Source organism: Galeopterus variegatus, unplaced genomic scaffold, assembly GCF_000696425.1.
Source record: "Galeopterus variegatus unplaced genomic scaffold, G_variegatus-3.0.2 Scaffold472, whole genome shotgun sequence".
Lineage (NCBI taxonomy): Eukaryota > Metazoa > Chordata > Mammalia > Dermoptera > Cynocephalidae > Galeopterus > Galeopterus variegatus.
Window position 1 is genome coordinate 399,591 of NW_007726583.1, and position 24,157 is coordinate 423,747.

Below are 24,157 nucleotides of genomic sequence, written 5' to 3' on the forward strand. Positions count from 1 at the left end.
GGGGCTTTAGAGATGTGTGAGATAATCACTTCTTACCACAGCACCTTTGCTGAGGAAAGTGGAAAGAACATGGACCACTGCTTAGCACTTCAGCATCGTCACACAGAAAATGGGGATAACACCATCTTCCTTGCACGGCTAAGACACGTGAGGATAAGACATGAATAAAAAACACTCAGAGCAGAGTGCCTGACACATACATACTCAGAATTTGCTCAAGGAAATCTGTAATGATGACAACCTCGTGTCTCAAGTGCACTCGAAGGAAGTGATCCAGAAACCTTGCTTTGGGGGAATTCACCATGCACCGAAATCTCTGTATGACTTACAACATGGGAGGGAGATCTCGTTCCAAGGCAATATGTTAAACATAAGCCACAAAATCTCTATCTTTAGTTGGGTTTTTCTTTCATTTCTGAGTCATATTACCTGTCTTGAAATTTTTTCAACCTGGTTTAGCCCAAGCTGAGAAAGCCTGAAAAGCAACTCTCCTCTTCCCAGATACAGACCCCACCTGACCTAGCTGCTTTCACTCTCGTAGGTCTCTATATCAAGAGGCTTGTTTTCAAACTCCTTACAGTGCTGGGCTTACAGGTTGCCATGACACTACCATAGAACTGTGCTTCCATCCTTTGGGAATGATTCACTCCCCACTAAAAGAATCATCATTCCTGCCCATGAAAGTATGGTTGTGAGTAAATATTTTAAATTGGAAATCCTGGTTCTAAGGTTTTGACAATTAACCACATTTCCTTGGCAACTCTGTGCTACTCAGGAAAAACACATGACTTCAGTGGGTACAGTCTATCGCTCTCCCTCTGGGTTGTCTATTCACTGTTAAGAAAAATTCTGTTCCTTGCCTTCCAAACATCACTTTTTACTTCTCTTTAACCACAGTTTCTACTTATCCTCCATCCATTTTAACACACATTTTAGAGAGAGCCACAGTAGTGGGAATGATATTATGATATAATAAAAAATATATCTGGTCTCTGCCCCGGGTTCCTGGCACAGAGCTCCTAAAACCCTTGTAATTTCCTGAGCAACAAGGGTTCTAGGAGCCTCTTTTGTTCTAATATTTGGTCTTTGACCCCAGTTTCTGACACAGAGCTCCTAATCCCTTGGAATTTCCTCAGTGACAGGCGTGTATTTTGTTCTAATGAGGTGACTCTTGTTGGGCTCCAGGATGAAGGCCACGTGAAAGACCACGCCTTGATTACAAGTTTGGAACTTTCGGCCCCTCCCCCACATCTTCTGGGAAGGGGAGAGGGGTGGAGATTGAGTTAATAATTGATTGTGCCTACGTGATGAAGCCTCCATAAAAATCCCTGGCTACAGGATTCAGGAGCTTCCAGGTTGCTGAGCACGTGGATGTGTGGGCAGGGTGGTGCATGCAGAGAGGGGATGGAAGCTCCCAGCCCTTCCCCATACCATTTCCCTATGCTTCATCTGGCTGTTCATCTGTATCCTTGTAGCAGCCTTTACAACAAACTGGTATATATAAGTGTGTGTTTCCCTGAGCTGAGAGCTATTCTAATCAATTACTAAACCCAGGAAGGGGTTGTGGGAACCCCAATTTATAGTTAGTCGGTCAGAAGTACTGGAGGCCTGGACTTGCAATTAGCATATGAAGTGGGGGGTAGTCTTGCGGGGCTGAACCCTTAACTTATGGGATCTGAGGCTATCTCTAGGTACAGAGTGTCAGAATTGAGTTAAATTGTAGGACACTCAGCTGGTGTTAAGAGAATTGATTGGTCTGGGAAAATCCTACACACTTTGGTGACTAGAAGGGTACTGAGGGTTGAGAACACAGCAGGAGAGAACCGTTTGTCTTTTTCCTACTATTCAGTGTGATAGAGGACAAAGCTCAATAAGAACTAGATGGCTGTTATATCCCTGTTATAGCCTAGAACAGTGTCTGCTAAATAGCAGGTGGTCAATAAATGCCTGTTGAATGAATAATAGCTGGTGGAACTGATTTGTTGAATGAATGAAAATGCAATCAATACAACTTTACATGCATGTTAGTTTCTCTTTTTGTAAACTGAAGACAGCATCTACTGCAGATCAATAATTGGAGAGTTACAGGACATCTGCATTCTTTTTTTAAAATTCTTTTTATTGTGGTAAAATATATGTAACATAGTTTGCTATTTTAACCACTTTTAAACATACAAGTCCAGTTTGTTGTTGTTTTTTTTTTTAGTCTTTATCACTATTTTCTATTATAAGTACTGCAAACTCCTTGAAAGATGAAACTGTTTATACCTACCTAATTTTTCAGAGGGTTCTACCTAGCACCAATAGCACTTGAGCTCTTAGATTTTTTATAATTAGGATTTATGCACTTTTCCTACATCAATACCTGTTATTCACAAATATTTCAAATGTATTATATAATACAGCTACAAGAACAGTTGTTTGACACCCTTTGTAGCGGGTTAAATTGTGCCCTCCCCCCAAAAAAGATATATCCACCCAAAATGTGTGAACATTTGGAAAAAAAGTCTTTGCAGATGTAATGAAGGATCTTGAAATGAGAACATTCTGGATTAACCAGGTGGACCCTAATCCAATGACAAGTAACTTTATAAGAAGACAAGACACAGACAGAAGAGAAAAAACTCTGGCAGTGGGGTGGCCATGTAAAGTCATAGTCAGAGACTGGGGCTATTCCAGCCAAGAACACCTGTAGCCACCAAAAGCTGGCAGAGGCAAGGAAGGATCTCCCCTAGGGCCTTTGGAGGGAGTGTGGCCCTGCACTGACAACTTCATTTCGGTCTTCTGGCCTCCAGAATTGTGAGAGAATAAATTTCCGTTGTTTGAAGCCACTTAGTTGTGGTAACTTATTATGGCTGTCCTGAGAAACTAATATATCCTACTTAGGGAACCTGAATTCTTAGAAATCTTGTGGCTTTTGTTGTTGTTGTTGTCTATTGCTCATGTACATTAAAGTCTTTCCCCTCAAACCAGAAACAAACATGATAGTGTAAAACTTCTCTTATGAAATGAACCTTGGAAGATACAAATCAAGATATCTTCTCAGATATGTAAACAGTTATTTAAAAATGGAAAGAGGGCCAAAGTAAAGATGAAAGGAAGTTCGAGGAGGAATCAAATAGAAATTTCCCACGTTGCTATCTTACCTCATCCACCACTTTGGAAAAATAGTGGAGTGTAGAAATTACTTCTTCATCACCTTTGCCAAGAGCGAAATTCTAAGACCAAAGAATAAAAGAGCCAGATGTTAACTGAATGCTCGGGAATTCAGTACTGCAGCATCACCCACAAAACACCACCCTCCGCAACTACTCCCTTTCTTCTCCCAAGAGCACCTCCTGTCACAAGTGTCTAGCTGAAGAAAACTGGAGCGCTCTACTCTGTCCTGCCCAGGAATACACTCAGCTGCCCTTCCCTGGCCATTCCTTCACTGGTCATTACCATTCTATCTGAACACAATGACATCATTATTTGAGTGTTTATTTCCTGGAATTGTTAGTATTGATTCACTTGTAGTCCTTTGAAGGCTATGACTCGTCAAGGGCAACTGGTTACTTCTACAGGCTAATTTGGGATAATCACCAGTAAGAATTCATTAGTGGAAAGGAAAAGAAAAGAATTATGGAAAAGAAAGAAAGAAAGAAAGAAAGGAAGGAAGAAAGAAATGAAAGTCTCTGAAGGATGCCTTTGGAGAATTCCTTTAAAAGAACTTCACCTAAGAGAGTCCTGAGAATAGATTAGCATCATAGGCCACATAAGTGTCAACTTACCTGTTTTTCATATGCCAGCAGTTGCTTAGAAAGCTGTTGAGTGGCGAGGCACATCTCATTCTGTAGGGAGAAGAGAAAGGCAAGTAAAATGTGTCCAGTGCACATAAAGTCACTGAAAAATGCTATCTCAGAGAACCCTTTAAAAAGTAGTATGCGTGTGTGCCTGTGAAATCATAAAATATTTTGTTCAGACTTTATTTGGGAAACAAGACCAAAACAAATCAAAAGGTTAGAGTTTGATTTTTTTTAAACCCTTTACAAATTGCCACTCCTTCTGGTCATCCAGTCAGTAAACAAATGTAGTGAGCAATTATAACATGCCAGACATTCAACAAAGACACAGTCCCTGTCCTCATGTAGTTTACTGGGGAAGCAGACATCAAAAACCAAAAAAAAAAAAAAAAAAAAAAAATAGCTGCAAGCGTGATGAGAACTGCAAATGAAAAATACCAGATGTGTTGGGAGAAGAAAGACTAGAAGTTGGCCATGGGATGAGCTTTCCATTAGGAGGGACCACCCTGTGGCAGCAGCAGACAGCCTGGCTGCAGGGCTGGGAAGCAGGGCAGAGCTGCTGCAAAGGGTGCAGCTCGGAGGTGGGACAAGGCTGGCAATGCAGGTGGAGCAAGTATGTGGGGCACCACAGGCCCAGACAGAGACATCGCCGAAGTGCAGTGGGTTTGGAAGCAGCACTGCCACATGATCTGGTTCCACCAGACTTTCAGCACCAGTTGGTAACGATGGACGGTAGCAGAAGCACGCTAAGCCCAAGTGTCCCATAAAACCCCAGGAAAGCACCGTTCCTTAATAGCTGCGAAGCCCTGGGAAAACCATATGCTGTTTTCACTGGCCCACACTGTCCATTTCTCTCTCCTCTTATTTATTCCTTTAATCTCTGGCCACACCGCGTCTACCACTATCCTCCAACCACGGATGCAGTCAGGCTAGAGAACATGTCATATCTCCAAAGCTTAGGGAAAGCTTCTCTTCAGATTTGGGGCTTATTCCTAAGAGGGGCAGAGCCACCGGGTCCGACCTAATGTGAATGAGGGGAGGCCACTGGCCTACCTTCTTGGCCTTGGTCTCCATGGACTTTCTATTTCTCCTGGGCTTGCTATTTCTTTAAGGCTAAGTCCTGAGCTCTGTGGGAGCTTGTTTTAATTTTTGTGGTCCTTCTTTGCAGGACACATCAGAGTCAAAATCCACTCTTTCTTTTTTGGCCCTCTTTGCAGACAACTGGCCAACCTGTCCCCTGACTTCCTCCATCTTCCCTAAGAACAGGCATTAACAGACCTTTTCTCCCAGAATAAAGTCAGGCAAATATAATGAAAGGTCCTGGCTTTGGCCTCCTATTGGTGTGCTACCTCTTTCAAAACAAAGTGGAAATGGTAGCCACATAGCTAAGAAGAAGGTAAGCGAACAAATCCACAAGCACTATGTCCTTCATTTAGACAGGAACATGCACATAGCAGGCACTCAGCAAATGTCTGATGGATGAATGGATGGATAAATGAGTGAATAAGGTTAGAAGATTCATCTAAATTCGAAGTTTAAAACAACACCTGGAATCATGGTGTGAGGGGAAAAAATACTTCCTAACCATAAAAGGAAACATCACAAAGGGAGGCAATAAAATACAAAGACTGGACAGGGATGAAGTAATTGACCAGGAAATACTGCCTGTTGACCATCTTCAGCAGAGTGTTGTTTTGAAGATCAGAGTGCATGCGAACAAAGTTCTTATCCCACTCACCGGGCTGATACTCTGCTATATCAGAAAATCCTTTGTTCCTCCTAAGTTAGTAGCAATGGGATTCAAGACACCTTGGCATCTGCCTGAGGGTAGCACAATGTGGAATATGATTTACAGACCCACAGAAGCATTATAACAATAGCAACTAACATTTACAGAGCTCTTAATTCATGCCAGACACTACACTAAATGTATTCCATGTATCACCTCATTTAATTCTGATAACTCTGTAATGCAGGTTCTAATTATTAACTCAGTTCTACAGATGAAGAAACTGAGGCATAGAGAGGTTTAAGTCACCTGCCCAAGGTCACACAGATATGGTGGCAGGGCTAGAATGTGAATGCAGATCTGTCTGATTCTAAAATCTACATTCTTAAATACTCTCTTTAAGATCCCAAGTCCTGCCAAGAGATAAAGAGATGAGAAGGCCTATGCTTTAGATGAGGGTTGGCAAACTTTTCCTGTAAAAAGCCAGATAGTAAATCTTTTTGGCTTGTGGGCCATATGGTCTCTGTAACAACTACAAAACCCTGCCCTTGTAGCACAAAAGAAGACATAAACAACATGTAAATGAATGAGTGTGGCTTCAATCCAATAAAACTTTATTTAAAAAATGAGACCCAGCCATTGTCACACTGTGCAGCGACATCTATTGGAAGGTCTTTTCCATTAGACTGGGAGCTCTTTGGGGCAAAGACCAAATATCTATATATTTCTGTGTCCCAATAAGGACCAAGAAAAAATAAACATATCTTAAAACAAACTGAAGTAATCACCTAATCTGCAAATCCCTGACTCCGGCATACTACAAAATACCTAGGGCATAATATATCTTCACTAGGTGATTACTAAAGTGTATTTTTCCATTTGAGCTGAGACAGCAAGGCTATATTTTTGATTTTCCTCTAAATTCTTGTCAAATAAAATTCTATTTACCCCTTCTAAATAAATTCTACACAAAGAGAAAAAAAATAAAAAAATAAAAATGAGAGGCCAGCATAAAAGCCATAGATTGCTGATTCTGCTTTTGACACTAAATGTCTCAATAAACCCATTCTTTTGCTACTCTCTCCTCAGGAGGCTCTCCCCTAAGCTATAATAGTTCAGATCCAGTGAACATTTTTTACTCTTAATTCATTCTTTTCTTTATTTTAGCTAACTCTAAAATATTACTTCTCCATATCTGCCTCCTTCAGAGACCGGTCAGCAAATATGATAACCACCCTCCATGCCTTCAAGACAAACAAGGACCATAGGCCACTTGAATTCTTCTCTAGAGCTTACTGGCAAGTGCTCCGAATGTAATGGAAGAACGTTCCAGGGAACAGCCAGCATCACACTGTACCCAAGGCTAAGGGGGCACCTCTGTGCCACTCACACAACTCCTCCCATAGCCCAGGAGAGAAGGGGCCCAAAATACAACACTTGATGCTGATTTCCAAAACTACTTGTACAATGGACTCTGCCTCGTGTCTCCTAGAAATGCCTTAGGAAAATTCCGCGTATTTTCATATGTGTGATATTTCAGGCTGCAAGGCCAACTAAGATTCTGTTCTACCAGTACGATTTCACTGGGAACCAACCATAGGTACAAAATGGCCTGTCACCTGCTCTGAACAGAATACTTACGTGAAAAGTTTTTTGAACTAGACCGACTTTAATCTTACTCATACTTAATCTATTGTACACAAAGGTTTTATGAAATGCTTTACCAACATCAGCTAATTAATCCACACCCTGTGGGGTAAGCCTGTACAATTACCTCTGCAACAAGACTTGCAAAACTAGAGCTTGGTAAAGAGTAAATTTTAGTAATAACATCAACAAAGATAGCTGCTAACATTTATTGAGTCCTTTCTAAGACATTGCTGTTAAGTGTTTTTCAGAAATTATCACATTTAATCCTTATAGTGCACCCATGAGGTAAGTACTATTACTATCTCCATTTCACAAATGAGGAGGCTGAGGTCCAGAAAGGATAAACAGCTTTCTAAAACCACATGACTAGTAACTGGCAAAGCAAAGACTCAATGCAGGTCTGCCAGACTCTAAATCTAAAGCCCAAGTTCTCATCACTATGCTATTCTGATCCAAGTTCCAAAACTACATCTGGTTAATACTCAGGTAGACAGACCTTGTAGGGACAATAGATGTGAACACAAATCCCATACTTTTCTAGCTGCAGTCAAACAAAAGAGGTGGCCTAAAATTTAGATTCTAAATGGGAGCTCCATGAGTAGCATTTTTTTTGGCACTCTGGAACAGCTATCTGGCTACTACCTACACTGTTTGTTTCCTCATGAAAATCCTTTAAAAGGACAACCTGACAAAGGGCTTATTGATAGTATCTCCTATGTTAAACAGAACCTCCCAAGGCTGTTGCCAAGGCAGAGAGACAAGTCACAAGCAAACCCAAAAGGAAAATTGAGCTTTTGGCAAAGGAATGTTTGTCTTACTGTGACACACAGAGCTAAGTGCAACTGTCACCTGAAACCACCCCAAGGCCCCTGCGGACAGCACCCTCCACAGTGAATATGCATGGAGAGGCTGGGGAGTGGGGCGGAGGAAATCCACTGGGAGTCAAAGCCAACACCTAGACACTTGCTTAGACCTATACCAAATATTTGGCCAGAGATGTTGCCTAAAGCTAACAGGTTGAAGTCACATTCATCACAGTGCTTACCACAAAGCTGGGAGTCACGGGTTGCATGAGTTCAGGAGCCCCCAAGGTGGGATGGGGTGCACACAAGGAGTAGGGAGGAGCGCGGCACGAATGCAGGCTGGAACCCCGCACTGGGGCAGGCCATGAGGGGATGCCCGCCGAGGGCTCTGGTTTTATCCTGGACCAACGGGAAGCCCTGAAGACTCGGGCAGGAGGATGGCAAGATCACTCATGAGTGGAAGAAAAATCACGAGTGGCTGTGCTGGGAAGGCAACACTGAAGTGGGAGAGAGAAAGGCTGAGGGAGACTGAGAACAGATGAGGGCGCCTGGTCAGGAAACCATCTGAAGAAGCTGAGTGCACGATTAAAAAAAGGGTCTGAGCCTTGGCCAGAAAGTGCAGGAGGTATCATAGGTGCAGTCCTGAGGCAAAAACAACAGGCTGCAGTGAGTGAGGAAGGAGGAGGAGTCAAAGATAACTGGGCTTCCAGTTTCGATGGCCAGATGGATGGCCAGTGCCTTTGGCTAAGGAACTGGGGGCGGGGTGGGGGGGAATACATCAGTTGTGATGTGCTGACTTTTAGGTGGAGATGTCCCAAATTCAGTCCTTCATTCAATAACTCTCTATCAAACCTTGAATGAGGACAGGCATGGTGCTGGGCATCGCAGACAAAGACAATCTGTTGTCTGTGAGCTCAGAGTCCACGAAGGGACAAGAAACTCCACTCACTACACTTTAAATGCTCAAACCAACAAGTGTACACAGGTAAAGGGCACTCGGCCAGGAAGAGGGAGAGAGAGAGGGAGGGAGGGAGAGAGAGAGAGGGAAGGAAGGAACGAAAGGGGTCACAGATACTTTGAGGCTTGAGGTTGGTCTTAAAGGCTGGGAAAGACATTTTCCAGGGCAAGGGATTGATGGGGATTCCTAGCAGCAGGAATGGCACAGCAAAGTTGAGAGGCGTGTAGGTGGTCTGACACATTCTGGAACAGCCACAGACAAAGCTAGAGGACTAGGCTGATGCTCAGTTTACGAAGAGCTTAGTGTGCCTTGCTGAGTTTACACCTTTGCCTTGTGGTTATAGGGAGCCACAGAAACATCTTAATAGGTGAACATAAAGGAAGGTTTTTTGATGTAATTAATCTAGCTGTAGGGTGGAGGAAGAATTGAAGGGGGAAGACCTCTTCCTGAAGACAGAAACTACCGCAGCCGAGGAAAGAGCTAAAAGCTCAGTCTACACAGTGATATAAGCAAAAGTTGTTTGGAATAAAGACCCAGAGTTCAGAAAGAAACAAGAGCTAGAAACAGATTTGGAAATGGGCAGACTATTGTTAAAGTGATCTTGCCCAGAGAGCAAACAGAGACTAACCAAAGAAAAAGGATTCCAACGGAACTTGGAGGACACAAAGACTTAAGGGGCAGAAAGCAAAAGGGTACCAGGAAAGGAGGACAACCAAGCAAGATGGGCAGACATTGGGGGGGGAGCCATGAGAGATCTTGTCACAGGAACCAGAGAGATGGTTCCAAGGGGAATGTTGTTAACAGAATCAGATACTGCCCAGGTGTTGAGCATGGACAGAGGCTGTGTACCAGGCATTAAGCAGCCCCCAATGCAAGGTGGGCATAGAGACTGGACTAAGGTGGCTCGAGGAGTGAATATCAAATAACCACTGAGGAAATAATGTATAGCCTCCTCCTTTAAGAAAGTCTGGATTAGAGGACCAAACTTCTACTTAACCCAAATAATAGTCCAAGTGTACAATGCCATCACAAATATTATCGTAAGATGTGGAAGGTGGTTCCATTAACATCAAGAGAGCACTCTGTGCCAGGGAATGGTAGTAACACTATTAACTCTCACAATAACATATGAGGTGGGTATTACTATGGTCTCTGTCTAGCTAATAAGGAAATTTGGGCAATCAAGTGACTTGACTTGCCCAAGATCACACAGCAAGTGGCTGAGCCAAGATATGGAACTCAGATATGTTGAGGCCAAGGTCACACACTTAACCCCTGTACCTTAGTGAATGAGCCTAGCCCAGAACAATCTTTCATGCCGCTTTTAAAACCTTGAATGCCAATATGAGGGAAAGCTGTAGATCCCACATACAAAGTAAGTGCAGGAACCCAGGTCTATGAAGTTGTTTCCAGAAACCACGCAGGCCCTCTGCTCCCCCATACCTTAAGCTACATACACATTTCTTCTCAGTCCCCGTCATATAAACCTCAATTTGACTGGTTTGCAAGACTGCTAAAATACTGATTAAAACAATTATGGATAAAAACTAACAAAACAAGGAAATTTACTCTGGGATACAAAAAGGAATTGGGGCTCACCTCTAACATACTAAAAGGTGTCAGGCTGGCAAACGAGGGTTCTTCCTCTGTAATGACAAGAGTGGCCTTTGAAAGCTCATACTTCCTTAGCCTCTGTGGTCATTTATTTTGAGAACAGTGTCAGAAAAGCACAGCAGAGTGGCTAAGAGTGGGTACAGGCTTGGAGTCAAAGACCTGACTGCAAATTCTGATTGTGCTTATCAGCTGTGTGACTTTAGGCCAGCCACAGTACTTTTCCAGTCTTAGTTTCCTCCTCTGTAAATACACACTATACCTCTCCTTTGTTGTGAAAGCTAAAGGAGATAAGGCACAGGAGATGCCTGGCCTAGGTGTGGCACTTTTGTGTGTCTAATAAATGAAGGCTACTGTTTTTATTCTTAAAATATACAGCTCTGGGGGCTGGCCCGGTGGCGCACTGCGCTAGTGTGCCACTTGGGAAGCGCGGCAGCGCTCCCGCCGAGGGTTTGGATCCCACATACAGACCGGTTCCCGCTCACTGGCTGAGCGAGGCGCGGGGGCAACGCCGAGGGTTGCGATCCCGTTGCCGGTCCCGGTCTGGTACGGGGGCGACACTGAGGGTTGCGATCCGTTGCCGGACACGGAAAAAAGACAAAAAAAAAATAAAAATAAAAATATATACAGCTCTGGCCCTGTCTGGCTTCCACAGACCTCTCCCACCCCACCACAAGCTCATACTCCTAGATACCCACTACTCTCATTTTGTTTCCCAATAGATAATGTTAACTTGTTTAGCTTGATATCTACATATGTCATTTTTTTTTTTTTTTTTTTGGTCCTTTTTGAGACCGGCCGCACCGCGCTCAGCCAGTGAGCACTGTGAGTGCACCGGTCATCCCTATATAGGATCCAAACCCATGGCAGGAGCGCTGCTGCACTCCCAGCACCGCACTCTCCCGAGTGCGCCACGGGCTCGGCTCCATATGTCATCATTTTATTTATTTATTTATTTTTCCTTTTTGTCTTTTTTCGTGACCGGCAACGGATCGCAAACCCTCGGTGTTGCATCCGCACCTCGCTCAGCCAGTGAGCGGGAACCGGTCTGTATGTGGGATCCGAACCCTCGGCAGGAGCGCCACCGCGCTTCAAAGTGGCGCACTGTAGCAGTGCGCCACCGGGCCGGCCCAATATATGTCATCATTTTAAGGAAAAATATTTTCTTCTCTATAATACCAAGTTTATGCATATTTTCCCTCCAAAGTATTTTACTCCTACTCTCTCCCACTATCTTTACCCCAATTTGAGAAGGTATTATTCCCACCTCCAATTTGGGCTTTCAGGATCGAGAGTTTTAGGATCAGTTTTTAGGATCAGTAGTTCTGTATAACAAAAGGTTTAGTAAGAATGATTGCAGGGATATGACTATGTTGGATTAAGCCTGCTTTGCTGAGGGAAAGTGAAAGAGTCTTAACCATGGTTCTCATTTTTTAAATTTACATCCAAAATTTACTTTAAAAAAAGCAAAAACAAAACAAACAAAAAACTTCATCCAGACTGAAGGCACCAGCTACAGAGGCTTGTCATGTGTTAGAGGAGAAAGCCATTACATTATAGGCATTGCAGTTTTCCTTAACATTGTTGGGGACAACCTTACTGCCGGCCATCAGGAACATCATTTAGCCTGTCCCTGATTTCTCAATAGCTGAGAGAAGTAGTAAATCGACCTAAGTAAATTTCATTGTAAGACCATAACAATCCACTTTAAAAGATTAAAAAGTTTTAAACCTCTTTGGGAGAAAAACCAAAATTATGCCAGATAAACAGAATCAAGACAAGTCATACCAAATGTATTAAGTGCAAAATTTGTGCAGATTTAACTTAATATATAAATGCATTCTTTTTTTTTTAAAGATGACCGGTAAGGGGATCTTAACCCTGACTTGGTGTTGTCAACACCATACTCTCCCAAGTGAGTCACAGGCCAGCCCTATAAATGTATGCTTCTATTCAGACATTACTGAAGTTTTTAACTTATTTAACCAATAGTCTGAAAAATGGCAGAGCATGCTAAGTAACCAGTCTTTGCTTCATCAGTGCGTTAGAAATGTATACAGCGTCCTTTATTCAAATGACCCCCGATGGAGTATTCCATTCCCAACAGGTGCAAAGGCACATGTGACAGCTAAGAAGCCAGCTGCATCTCCAGGCACTGTAAGATACTGAAAACAGCTTACAGCCTATAGCTTCGTTCTACAGCATAAGCCAAATAAAATTTAGTATTTCCCCCAAACCAGTCACAATCAGCAAAAGTGTTTACAGAAGTTTCCTCTAGTTTTTCTCGCTCTTCCTCTTTCTATAGCTAAGGTCTGAAGGGTATTCACTATATCAGAATCCAAAAATTTACCATGCAGCCCAATTAAAATACGAATATTTATCATTTACCAGCAGCATGAACCTGGTTTTGAAAATATAATGAAAAACTCCATCTTGCTAAGTGTTTGTTTTTAAAAATGAAACTATAAAATTCTATTGATCTAATTCAACATGTCTAGGTGTAAAGTATTTAAGTAATAACATCAAATAAAACCAAGAAAACATAATTTAGGGCCGGCCCGGTGGCGCACTGGAGAGTGCGCCGCTTGGGAGTGTGGCGGCGCTCCCACCGAGGGTTCGGATCCCATGTGGAGACTGGTTCCCGCTCACTGGCTGAGCGCGGTGCAGGCGCAACACCAAGGGTTGCGATCCCGTTGCTGGTCCCTGGTAGGGTGCGACACCGAGGGTTGCGATCCCGTTACCAGTCAGTAAAAAAAAAAAAAAAAAAAAAAAAAAAAAAAAAAGGGGAAAAAAAAAAAAAAAGAAAACATAATTTAGGGAAAAAAACTTGAATGAGAACACTGAGAAGTATTACTATTTTAAAAATATATACATATATCAAAACAAACCGATCAAAGAGGAGTCAGAAAAGTATTGTTTTCAATTAAAAAGAAGCAAAACAAAATATCCAAACTTTCAAATAAATCTAAAAAACCAACTGACCCTATCCCAGCCAATCTGAATGCCACTGATCATTGTTTGACTCTGTCACTGAGTTTGGCAGAACTAACCAGACATTTTCACCAGTCTCTCCTGCATGAGTAAGGGTTTCTGGCCAATAGAAGAACCCATGTGATAATCATGTGCTGCGAATTAAAAGCAGGGTTACAGCCTCTTGGAATGCAAGACCCACTTAATTTTGGCAAAACGTAGTTTTTTGGGTCAAAAGAAAAAATGCAGAAGAGCATCTCCAAGTAAATGATTCTGACAGACACAGAACAGAGACTACTGGGAGTGGCAGAGACACAGTCTCTTAAGTCTTGGGGCTTTTAAGCCTTAAATAGTACACAAATCATTTAACGACAGTATTCAAATGACAAAATTCAAACAGCCAGCAAGTTCAGGGGTAAGTCCAGAAAAATCTTTTCTGAAATTTACACTATTCGGGGAAAATTACAAAAATATACAATATAAATAAATAGGGATTCAAATTAAAAACTGACAAAGAGCTCATGTCCCCAAATTCTGAATATCTTACCAAAACAAACAAACAAGCAAAATCACAAATGAGTACATGATTCTTTTGGTCATTAAAACTAGTTCTAATTAATAAGTTACATTTGTATAATACTGCATATTTTGCATATCTATATCTCCAGCCCTGAACTCTGGATCTGAACTTACAATAAGATTACTTTCCCCTCTTTTTTTTTTTTTTTCCTTTTTGTCTTTTTTACTGACTGGTAACGGGATCGCAACCCTCGGTGTCGCGCCCACATGGGATCCAAACCCTCGGTGGGAGCGCCGCCATGCTCCCAAGCGGCGCACTCTCCAGTGCGCCACCGGGCCGGCCCTACTTTCCCCTCTTTAATGTCCACTTCAAAATCAATGTTTCAAGACAGAATTACGTTGAGCATGTCCAAAATTCTCTCTCTCCCTCTCTCTCTCTCTCTCACACACACACACACACACACACACACACACACACACACACACACACACACACACCTACACATACCTTGCTCCTCTTCCTGTGTTCTCCCATCTGTCCCCTCTGTTGTTCAAGTCAAAGACCTGAGCATCATTCTTGCTTCATCCTTCACTTATCTGATGCCTTCACAGCCATTTAATCATCAATCCACCTCCTAAATACCTCTGAAATCCATTTACTTCTTTCTATTTCCACTGCTACTTCCCTAGTTCAGGCTCCCACCCTTGTAGAGAAGAGTTCGTGCTCTGGCTTCAGTCTAACTTGCTCTGCCATGAATTAACTGGGTGGACTTGGACAAGTTACTCATCATTAGAATCCTTAAGTTTCCCAACCTAAAAAATGTAGATAATAATAATACCCACCTCACAGAGATGTTGAGGAATTTAAATGAAATAGTCAATGTAAAAGCCCTTGAAATTGCCTAAAAGCTATTAAGTATTTAATACATCACAACTATCACAATCATCTTCCTTTTGGGTGTGCAGCACAACTCCTCTGGGTTAGGTGACCCTCCTATCCTAGCACCTCTAACTCTTTTTGGTAATTGTCTTGTTTTTCTCCCAACCCAAATGTAAGCTCCTTAATAGCAAGGACTGAGTCTTTTTTCCATATGTGAATGAATGATTAATAAAACAATGAGCAATAATATATGAATATTAAAGGCTATAAAATAATAAATGATTATACGTGATTACTAAGAGCTATATACTACTGAATGTGGTATTTCTTCAGAAATCATCAATGAGAAAAAGAAACAACACATACAGATTTAAGTTGGCAAGGAATCAATAATGAAAATTATCAGTTGCCATAATATTTTGATGTGTAACATAATGAATTCAATTTTTAAGTAACTCATAAATCTTCTAGAAAGTAACTTATGTGGGCACTTCCTGATCTTAAAAAGATTCACTTTTGCTACTCAGCAATTTATTTTCCATGGCTTTGCAAACCAGAGATATTTGTTCCTCAAAACAAAGAAGCCACCCAATAGTTTCAGAACTGTGACTCATCTCTACCCTCCCACAATGACATCTTAGACTGCCCATTTATGAGAAAGACAAAGGGCATGACTCAAAATACTGAACCCACTCATTCACAAGTAGGAAGAGGAGACTCAAATGTTTCCCTTTGGGGTTGAATTAAAAAAAAATTAAAAGCAGTTAGGTGGTCCCTCTCTACTGCTTCTAGTTACAGGAAAATTACCTTTCTTTCTTAAGTAATAAAAGCAAACTCTCCTTAGTTTTTTGAGAGAACAGTTCTGATCTTATTTCAAAATTTTAAATGATATTTCTCTGACTCAAATTTCTCAACCTCCAAGAGAAGTCCCAGATGAAGGCAGAGGGTGGCCCCTCCTCTGCTCCTCTCCAGGTGAGGGGCAGCAGCATACCTGGGCTCCATAGACACGCTGCATTGCCTGGAGCAGCTGGTTGGTATAATCCGTGAGTGTGCCAGCATCTTCTTCAAATACACTCAGCAAAGAGCGGGTCTGCAAGAAAAGAAGGAAAGAGGTCACTTTTCTTTCTTTTTTTTTTTTTTTTCCTTTTTGTCTTTTTTACTGACCGGTAACGGGATCGCAACCCTCGGTGTCGCGCCCGTACCGGGGACTGGCAACGGGATCGCAACCTTCGGTGTTGCGCCCGCACCGCGCTCAGCCAGTGAGTGGCAACCAGTCTCCACATGGGATCCAAACCCCCGGCGGGAGCGCTGCCGCGCTCCCAAGCGGCGCACTCTCCAGTGCGCCAAGGGGCCTGCCCAAGGTCACTTTTATTTCTAAGTGGAAAAGTTACAAAGGAGTAGAAAACCCACCCACACAGACTGAAATGGAGGGGGAGGTGCCTGTCGGTTCTCTGGCTTTATTCTTTTATTGACAATACCAATATGAGTTTATTTCTGGAGTTTTAACTTAGAACTCCCTTTCTAATCCTTTAGACTGCAGTTCAGGGGCAAACTGAATACAATTTGAGCATCAGGCCCAGAAAAAGAAAACCAATTTTTAAAAGGTTGAGACTGAAGGGCTATTATCTGTGCTGACTTTAGCCCCTACCTGGGTGCCAGTAAAGTCCATTCAATAAAGTGTTAAAAAGAGCAGCCTCTCCCTTCAAGTCCATAAACTGCGCACAAGGTCCAGCAGTCTGTGCACTGCGGGTGTGGTCACCCGGCACTGCTGGAGTGTAATCATGCTCTTTGCTTTTGTGTAATCTTGGATGCCTTGCAGGAGTGTGTCATTCTTTCCTCTCAATTTCCACGTTTTTCATCATATTTTATTCAACCAATTTTCAAATTCATGGCCAGGAAATTTAACGTCCTCTTGAGCAAACCGGTGGTAGCTTTGGGCGCAAAACTCAAATAGCAACTTAAGAAGAATGTTAGTTCACTTATTTCAGGAAGACAAATTCCTCAGTACTCTGAGAGCAGCTGGGCAACGTCATTAGCTGCAAGTTACTTCCTATCACTTTTTTTCTTTTTGACATTTATTTGATTTCTTTTTTTTAATAACACTTTATTATTTAAAAAATTTTTTTCTTTAAGTTTGCTTATTATTTTTTTACATTCTAAGACATTGTTGCAGAGCAGTTGGGGGAAGGGGAGAGTAGAAGAAAGGAAATAGGGTGGGAGGAGAAAGATGGGGGACGTGGTTGAAGCTGGTGGCACCCCCCTCATTCCTGCACTGGAGACAAGGGGGTTTCCAGCAGTGGCTTGGTCATTGCTGGGCTGGATACAGATGTAAGCAGGGTGTGTCTGAAGCTGTCAGCCCCCCACCACCCTGGCTTGGGAGCCAGAGGCGCTTCCCAGGTGGCTCAGCGGTCATCACTGGCTGGTTGCAGGTGTTGGGGGGGGGGAGTATGGCCGAGGCCCTTGGCACCCACTGCCCTGGCTTGGGAGCCTGGGGTGCTTCCTGTGGCAGCCTGATGGTCATTGCTGGGCTGGTTTCAAATGTCGGGGGGGGAGGGCGTGGCTAAGGTCCCCAGCACTCCCTGCTTGGGAGCCCAGGGGGTTTCTGGTCCTTGCAGGTTTTATAGGTGTTCTTTGGAGGTGTTAGACCTTTACTGGTTAATATCAAACTTTGTCTCTGATCTGTGGGTGTTTTGTTTTTTCTTTCAGTTCTGTGTTGGATTATTTGCTGTTGCCACCACTTAAACTCTGCACTGGAACTAATTTGTTGTCCTTCGCTTACTTCTAAAATGGAGGAACTTCCTGTGGGGATCAACATTTGAGCCCTGTGGTTGAGCTAAATTGCTGCTTTGCTACTGATTTCCTGGGAAAGGCTTTTGGTGCAGCTCAGGTTTTAATGGTTGACCTCATATGTACTTCTTTTTTTTTTTTTTTTCCTTTTTGTCTTTTTTACTGACTGGTAACAGGATCGCAACCCTCGGTGTCGCGCCCACACCGCGCTCAGCCAGTGAGCGGGAACCGGTCTCCACATGGGATCCGAACCCTTGGCGGGAGCACCGCCGCGCTCCCAAGCGGCGCACTCTCCAGTGCGCCACCGGGCTGGCCCATGTACTTCTGAGTCTTGTGAGGTCTGATACACCTGCATTGTGTGGAAACTTTGGTCTGGGCCTGAGTCTTTTCAGCAAACTGCACCCCCCTACAGATCTGTATTCCTTACCAGTCTCCACTGAATGGTCCTGTGCTGATTGAGGGGCAGATCAGCTGTCCATGATGTGCCCCAGTGTTTCCCTGGTGGGCCCATCTACCACCCACTGCCTGCACTCCAAACACTTCCCATGGCACTGGCTGTGTGCTGATCCCTTGCAATGACTCACCAGCCTCTGAGTGGCTCCTTTTTTCAGTTGTCTGTGGCTCCTTGCTCCTATGTGGAGCCACAGGAACTCTGTTAGTGGTCTTGCTGGCCTGAGGGCCACCAAGGCCCTCTTCTCCCCTACTGCATCCAAGCATCTTTATACAAAGGGCACAGCTGTGGCTTTTGCCAGCTCTTGCTCTGTGCACTCACCAGCTCCAGCTTGGAAGTGGCTGGGATTCGAAATGGTGGGAGCGATCCTTTCTCTCTCTCATCATGGCTTCTCCTGCCTTCATGAACTCTCTAGGTCTCTACTCCTGTTCCCCTGAGCTCTAGTGGCCCCAGCTTGGCTGTTGTTGCTTTTTAATAGTTGTAACTTGGTTGATTTGTGGGAGAGAGTGACACTGGGGACTGTCTATTCTGCCATCTTGACCCACTTCCTGTCATTTTTATGCACAGTGCTTGGCACACGCTAAGCGCTGAAGATATATTTATGTATTGGATGATGTATGAACAAGTATCGAGGTGTCACATAAGAGACTCACATATCAAGGGACTTTTGTTAATGTGCCCAGCACAGTGGGAATTTAAAATATGACATTAGATTTATAATGCAGTATGGGAAGCATACTTGTAAACAAAAATATATCATAAGTAAGATAAATGCTGTAATATTTATTCAATGAATTATGAAAAATGGTACTGTGCTGTAGAAAGATATTCAAGATAATTAAATAGAAAAAGGTTACAGAGCACATGTATACTGGTTACTTAAATTTTTGTGTTTATAGAAAAAAGTATGGCAGATTAAAAACAAAGTCTTAACAGTGGTTATTCTGGGAAGGGTGAAACAACAGGCAATTTTAACTCTCTTCTTCATGCTTATCTGCATTTTCTAAAATTTCTACAGTGAACTTGATGATTTTTGTTGAGAAAAATAACTTTAAAGCCACTCCTAAAATGTTTATGAAGTATATTTAATTATGTGGAGGAATTGCTTATGATATAATGTTAAGTGAGGGGAAAAAGCAAGATACAAAATGGCATAAGTAGTACAATCTAAATTACCCATATCAAAAGAAGAGATGTGAGGGAAAAAAGCAAGATACAAAATGGCATAAGTAGTACAATCTAAATTACCCATATCAAAAGAAGAGAAGCATCTTGCTTCATCCAGGGGAAAGATTTTTGCAATAAACCTCTTTTCTTCCTTATTATTTGTCTTAAAAATGCTAAAACTGGAGATCTAATAAAGTTTCATATAGTCATTTGTAAAACAAAATAAATAAATAAAATAAGACATTAGCAATAATGGGATCTCTACTTCAGAAAATAACCCATTAGGCAAAGAATGGAGAGTATGTTACAGAAATACTTTTAATCAGGTGACATGGTAGCACTTTACAAAGAACAATTCATTAAAGCACACTATTTCCCTGCAGATGAATTTCAATTCCATCTTTCTTTTTCTAACCTACCCCAGGTAAGAGAGCAATAACTGACTCCAAAGCACTCTCAATAAACTGGAACTGGAACCTAAACACTGTGATTGTTAACCTCCCACCACACACATTCTACCCTTGACTTTGATCCCCAAACTCTGGTGCACTTCACAGCAGTGCGTGATTATTTACTTTGCCTGGATCGTCCAAGCTAAAAATACCTTTCCCAAGACCAATGTACTCTCTTCAGTACTAATCCTTATCAACAGAAGAACCTTAGTGCAATGAATAAGAAAACTTGAAACATAACTTTTTTTTTCACAGCTGGCTAGTATGGGCATCTGAACCTTCGACCGTGGTGTTATAACGCCCCACTCTAACCAACTGAGGTCACCAACCAGCCAATAATTTTTTAAAAAGCTCTCAGTGAGAGCAAAACAATATAATAGAGCTCATACAGTGTATGACTCGTGTGTTAGAAGAGTTCTCCAAACTTTTAAAAATTAAAATCCACAGTATGAAATACATTTTGCATCAGGACCTGAACAAAGGTTTTACCAAACACTATTTATCAATACTATGCATACACACTCTGATTTTCTTCCATTCTATTCCATCCCATCCTGTCCTATCCTATCCCATCTGTCAAAAAAAAAAAAAAATCATGGCTGTGACCCACTGCATTTCATAATCCGCTAATGGATGTCAACTAATAGGTAAAAAAACACTGATTTAGAATTATTACATCTCTTGAAAATATAATTTTTATTTGGAGAAAAATTACTGTAAAAGACATTCTCAGAACATACACTGGGTAGTCTGTCATTCAACATTCATTCATCCATGCCTGCCTCCCTGCCATCATCACCAAGTCTACTGAAAGGGAAAATGTGCTACAAACAAAAACAACAATGAGACAAAACCTCTCCAAAATGGAGGTATTCAAAACCGTCCAGGTTGTTTTGAGGCATCTCACTTGAGTAAAGAAAGGCCTGGTTTCGTTGGAGAGGAATGTTCACAGCTGGGCCACTCACTGCTTAATCTCACAAATAAGTCTTTCATTTCTGTTATGCCAACTGCCAAAGAAACAAAATACAAAACATCAAAAAATGCAAGCAACAGTGCTTCTGTCTTTACCTTATCTCAAAAGTGTACTCCTTACAGAACAAGCCCCTGAAGAAGTACAAACTGCAGGCGATCAAGGCTGGTTTGTGTTCCCACCACAGCAGTATCCACACTGTACTGGAACTGCTCCTTACTTATCTGTCTCTGGAACAGACTGTGAACCAGTCAAGGGCAGGCACTCACCTTACTCATCACCACATTCCCAGCAGCTAGCAGCACCTGGCAAGGAGCAGAGGCTCACAAACAGCAACAGAGGCAAATACGTTAATCCCTGAAACAAACTGCCTCTCATATATCAGAGGCGAGCAGAGATAATACATGTGTATGCACATAGGCTAGTTTCACAACACATCACACAGTACTGCAAACTAAAGAGGAGGAAATGAACAGATGTGTCTAAGGTCAGTCAACTGCTATTTAGCTGTTCTTGGGTCACTTGGTTCAAATACAAAAGCTTTTGTATTCATTTAAGTAATCCTGTGCAACTAGGTTACTGAAGCAACTCTCATAACTTCTCTATATAAAACTAGAGGAAACAAACAATAGATGGTTTCTTAGGATCTTTTCTGTTTAATGAAACATTTTAGGTCAGTAATAACAGAAAAGCCAGGTGCTGGGTAACTAAGCTAACTTGTGCAATATCCCTAGTATAGGCAGGTTGCCTGGGTTCCAATCCTGGCTGTCACTTTATAGTGTATAATCTTAAGTGAGTTATTTAACCTCTCTGCTCCTTGGTTATTTTAATAGAGGACCTGCTTCAGAAGACTGTTGGGAAATTAAGTGACTTAATACATGTAAAGCACTTAGAACAGTGCCTGGCACATAAAATGCATGATATAGGCATTTGCTGTTGTTTTTATTCTTTCTGCATAAAAAGGAGTTGGATTAGTTTCTTTTCAGTTCCAAGTCATGAATCTCCTTAGGAACAGAGCTGTATTAGGCACGTCACATACATGAGAGTGCTAAATAAAATATGCTCTGATGACTATTAACAACCTTAAAGTTAGCTTCCATTCTGTACAACCTCATCGAGAACCCTTGTGGGGTGGTAGCCAAGTCTCAAAAGCAATGACGGATAAAATGCCTACACTAAAAGGAACATTCTATAGGAATGACAATGCCTCTAAATGTCCTCTTCCACATACAAGCTCAAAGTTATAAACCACGTACATAAGACAGAACTGTAAGCTTCTAAAGCATCTTGAAAATCATCTGTCCTTGTCCATTCTTCTGTAGATGTTCTTCGGATGAGAAAACAGCCAGCCACCGGGTGGGCATTGGACTCACCCAAATCCTATGATAGGTTAGTGTTAGAGCCAGAATTAGAACCCAGGTCTCCTGCCTTGTTTTTCAGTCCTCTTTCTACTTGCTCACAGCTGAGCGAATCCTCTAAGCCACTCAGAAATAGTGTATGTTCATTTATGTGAGAGCCGAACATTCAGAACGTGATTTGTCAGTGAGGACAACATGGAGAATCAGTTAGTGCAACTTTTCCAACCTGGCTTGTCACCGTGTGGGTCAGGAAAGTAATTTATCTTTGTGCACCTCAGTTTCCACAATTACAAGGCAAACAGAGATCCTCATTCAAAGTGATTGTTAGGGGCTGGCCCATGGCTCACTCGGGAGAATGTGGTGCTGATAACACCAAGGCCATGGGTTTGGATTCTATATAGGGATGGCCGGTTCGCTCACTGGCTGAGCGTGGTGCTGACAACACCAAGCCAAGGGTTAAGATCCTCTTACCGGTCATCTTTTTTTTTTACAATAAACAAACAAACAAACAAAAAAACCAAAAAAACCCCAAAAAACCCCCACAAAATGATCGTTAGAAATTCTGCATTATCTTCAGATGCCACACAACAGGTGTGAGCATGAATGAAATGTATTCTACCAAGGGCTTTAGTCGGATTAAAACACCAGAAGTCTAGAGCTGTAGAAAAGAGGCCTTGAGGGCCGGCCCGGTGGCGCACTGCTACAGTGCGCCGCTTGAGAGTGTGGCGGCGCTCCCGCCGAGGGTTCGGATCCCACATACAGACCAGCCGCTCACTGGCTGAGCGCGGTGTGGGCGCAACACCGAGGGTTGCGATCCCGATGCCGGTCCTGGTCCGGTCCGGGGGCGACACTGAGGGTTGCGATCCGTTGCCGGTCACGAAAAAAGACAAAAAGGAAAAAAAAAAAAAAAAGAAAGAAAAGAGGCCTTGAAAATCAGGCCAGTGGATGCAAATTTACCAAAACATAAAAAGTCATAGCTTGCTTATGGTTCCTTACCTGCCTATACACAAGGAGGTTCATAAAGAAATAGGCACAAGACACCTAAGCACACAGCCCTTCTGACCACATATTCTCAACTGGAGAGATGCAGAGTGGGTGTAGGTAAGTCCATCAAAGGCTCATCCTGAGAGGTACAATTCAGTCAGGGGAAAAGAGAAGGAACCCCCAAAGAGAGGTGAAACTGTGAAAGGAAAGCCGCTTAATCTTATTCTAATTTTTAAAGAGTTGAGACAGTAGGGAATGAAGACACTTATTTAAATAACCCAGGGATGTGAAATCAGGAGTGTGGATATGAAGCTGGGGAAATATTAGAAGAAAAGTTCCCTGGGGAAAGGTGCACTGAATTAGGAACTAATGAACTAATGTCATTCTGCATTCATTTGCTATATTTACACGCTGATTTTCATCTGCAGAGCTCAAAGGACTTGACTCTCACCGCGAGTCTGCTAATGAAGTTCCCCTGTGCTACAACGGGACAGGGATTGTAATTTCCTCTTCACAAATGGGAAAACAGTGTCAAAGGGAAGCCTAGTACCGCTGAGAAAGAGATCCAAGCCCTCTGCCTGCCGTCCTGGCCCAGGTCTCATCATGTCAGTAGTAGCAGTAGTAACAGCAACCATAGTGATGATACTGAGATTGGCTCCTCACTCGGTGCCACACATTTTCTCATTTAATGCTCCTAACAACCCTACGAGGCAGGTACAATTATCATCCTTATTTTAAAGATGACAAAACGAAGCCACAAAAAGGTGAAGTCATTCGCCCGGGGCACTCAGTAAATGAGCGATGGAGCCAGTGTTTCGATCCGGCAGCCTCAGTTTCGGCTGAGTCTGGAGTGGGGTCACGACACCACACTCCGGCCACAGGGGGCTTTCCCGGGTTCCCCAGCTCTGCCGGGGCCCAGGACGCAGGGCCGGCCCGCCCCCTCCTCGGCGCCGACGAACCCCGGAGGAAGGTGCCCCCGAGGGGACCCTGGGTCCTCTACCGCAGGTGCCCCGGGGGGGACGCGGCCTCGACGCCGGGGCTGGAAGGGCCCCCTCGGCCTCACCCCTGCGGGCGAGGGGGCCGGGG

General features: G+C 42.9%; 1 protein-coding gene across 1 annotated transcript in view; it reads right to left on the reverse strand.

The window, feature by feature from the left end:
• Positions 1–15,989, reverse strand: part of APPL2 (adaptor protein, phosphotyrosine interaction, PH domain and leucine zipper containing 2) — a 44,799-nt gene extending 28,810 nt beyond the window's left edge. Inside the window, exons 1-3 of the mRNA XM_008569174.1 lie at positions 15,894–15,989; positions 3,771–3,830; positions 3,147–3,218 (exon numbers count right to left, since the gene is read on the reverse strand). Of these exons, the coding sequence (XP_008567396.1) occupies positions 3,147–3,218; positions 3,771–3,830; positions 15,894–15,917 (156 nt within the window). The 5' untranslated portion in view covers positions 15,918–15,989. The remainder of the gene's footprint in view (positions 1–3,146; positions 3,219–3,770; positions 3,831–15,893) is intronic.
• Positions 15,990–24,157: the final 8,168 nt, after the last annotated feature.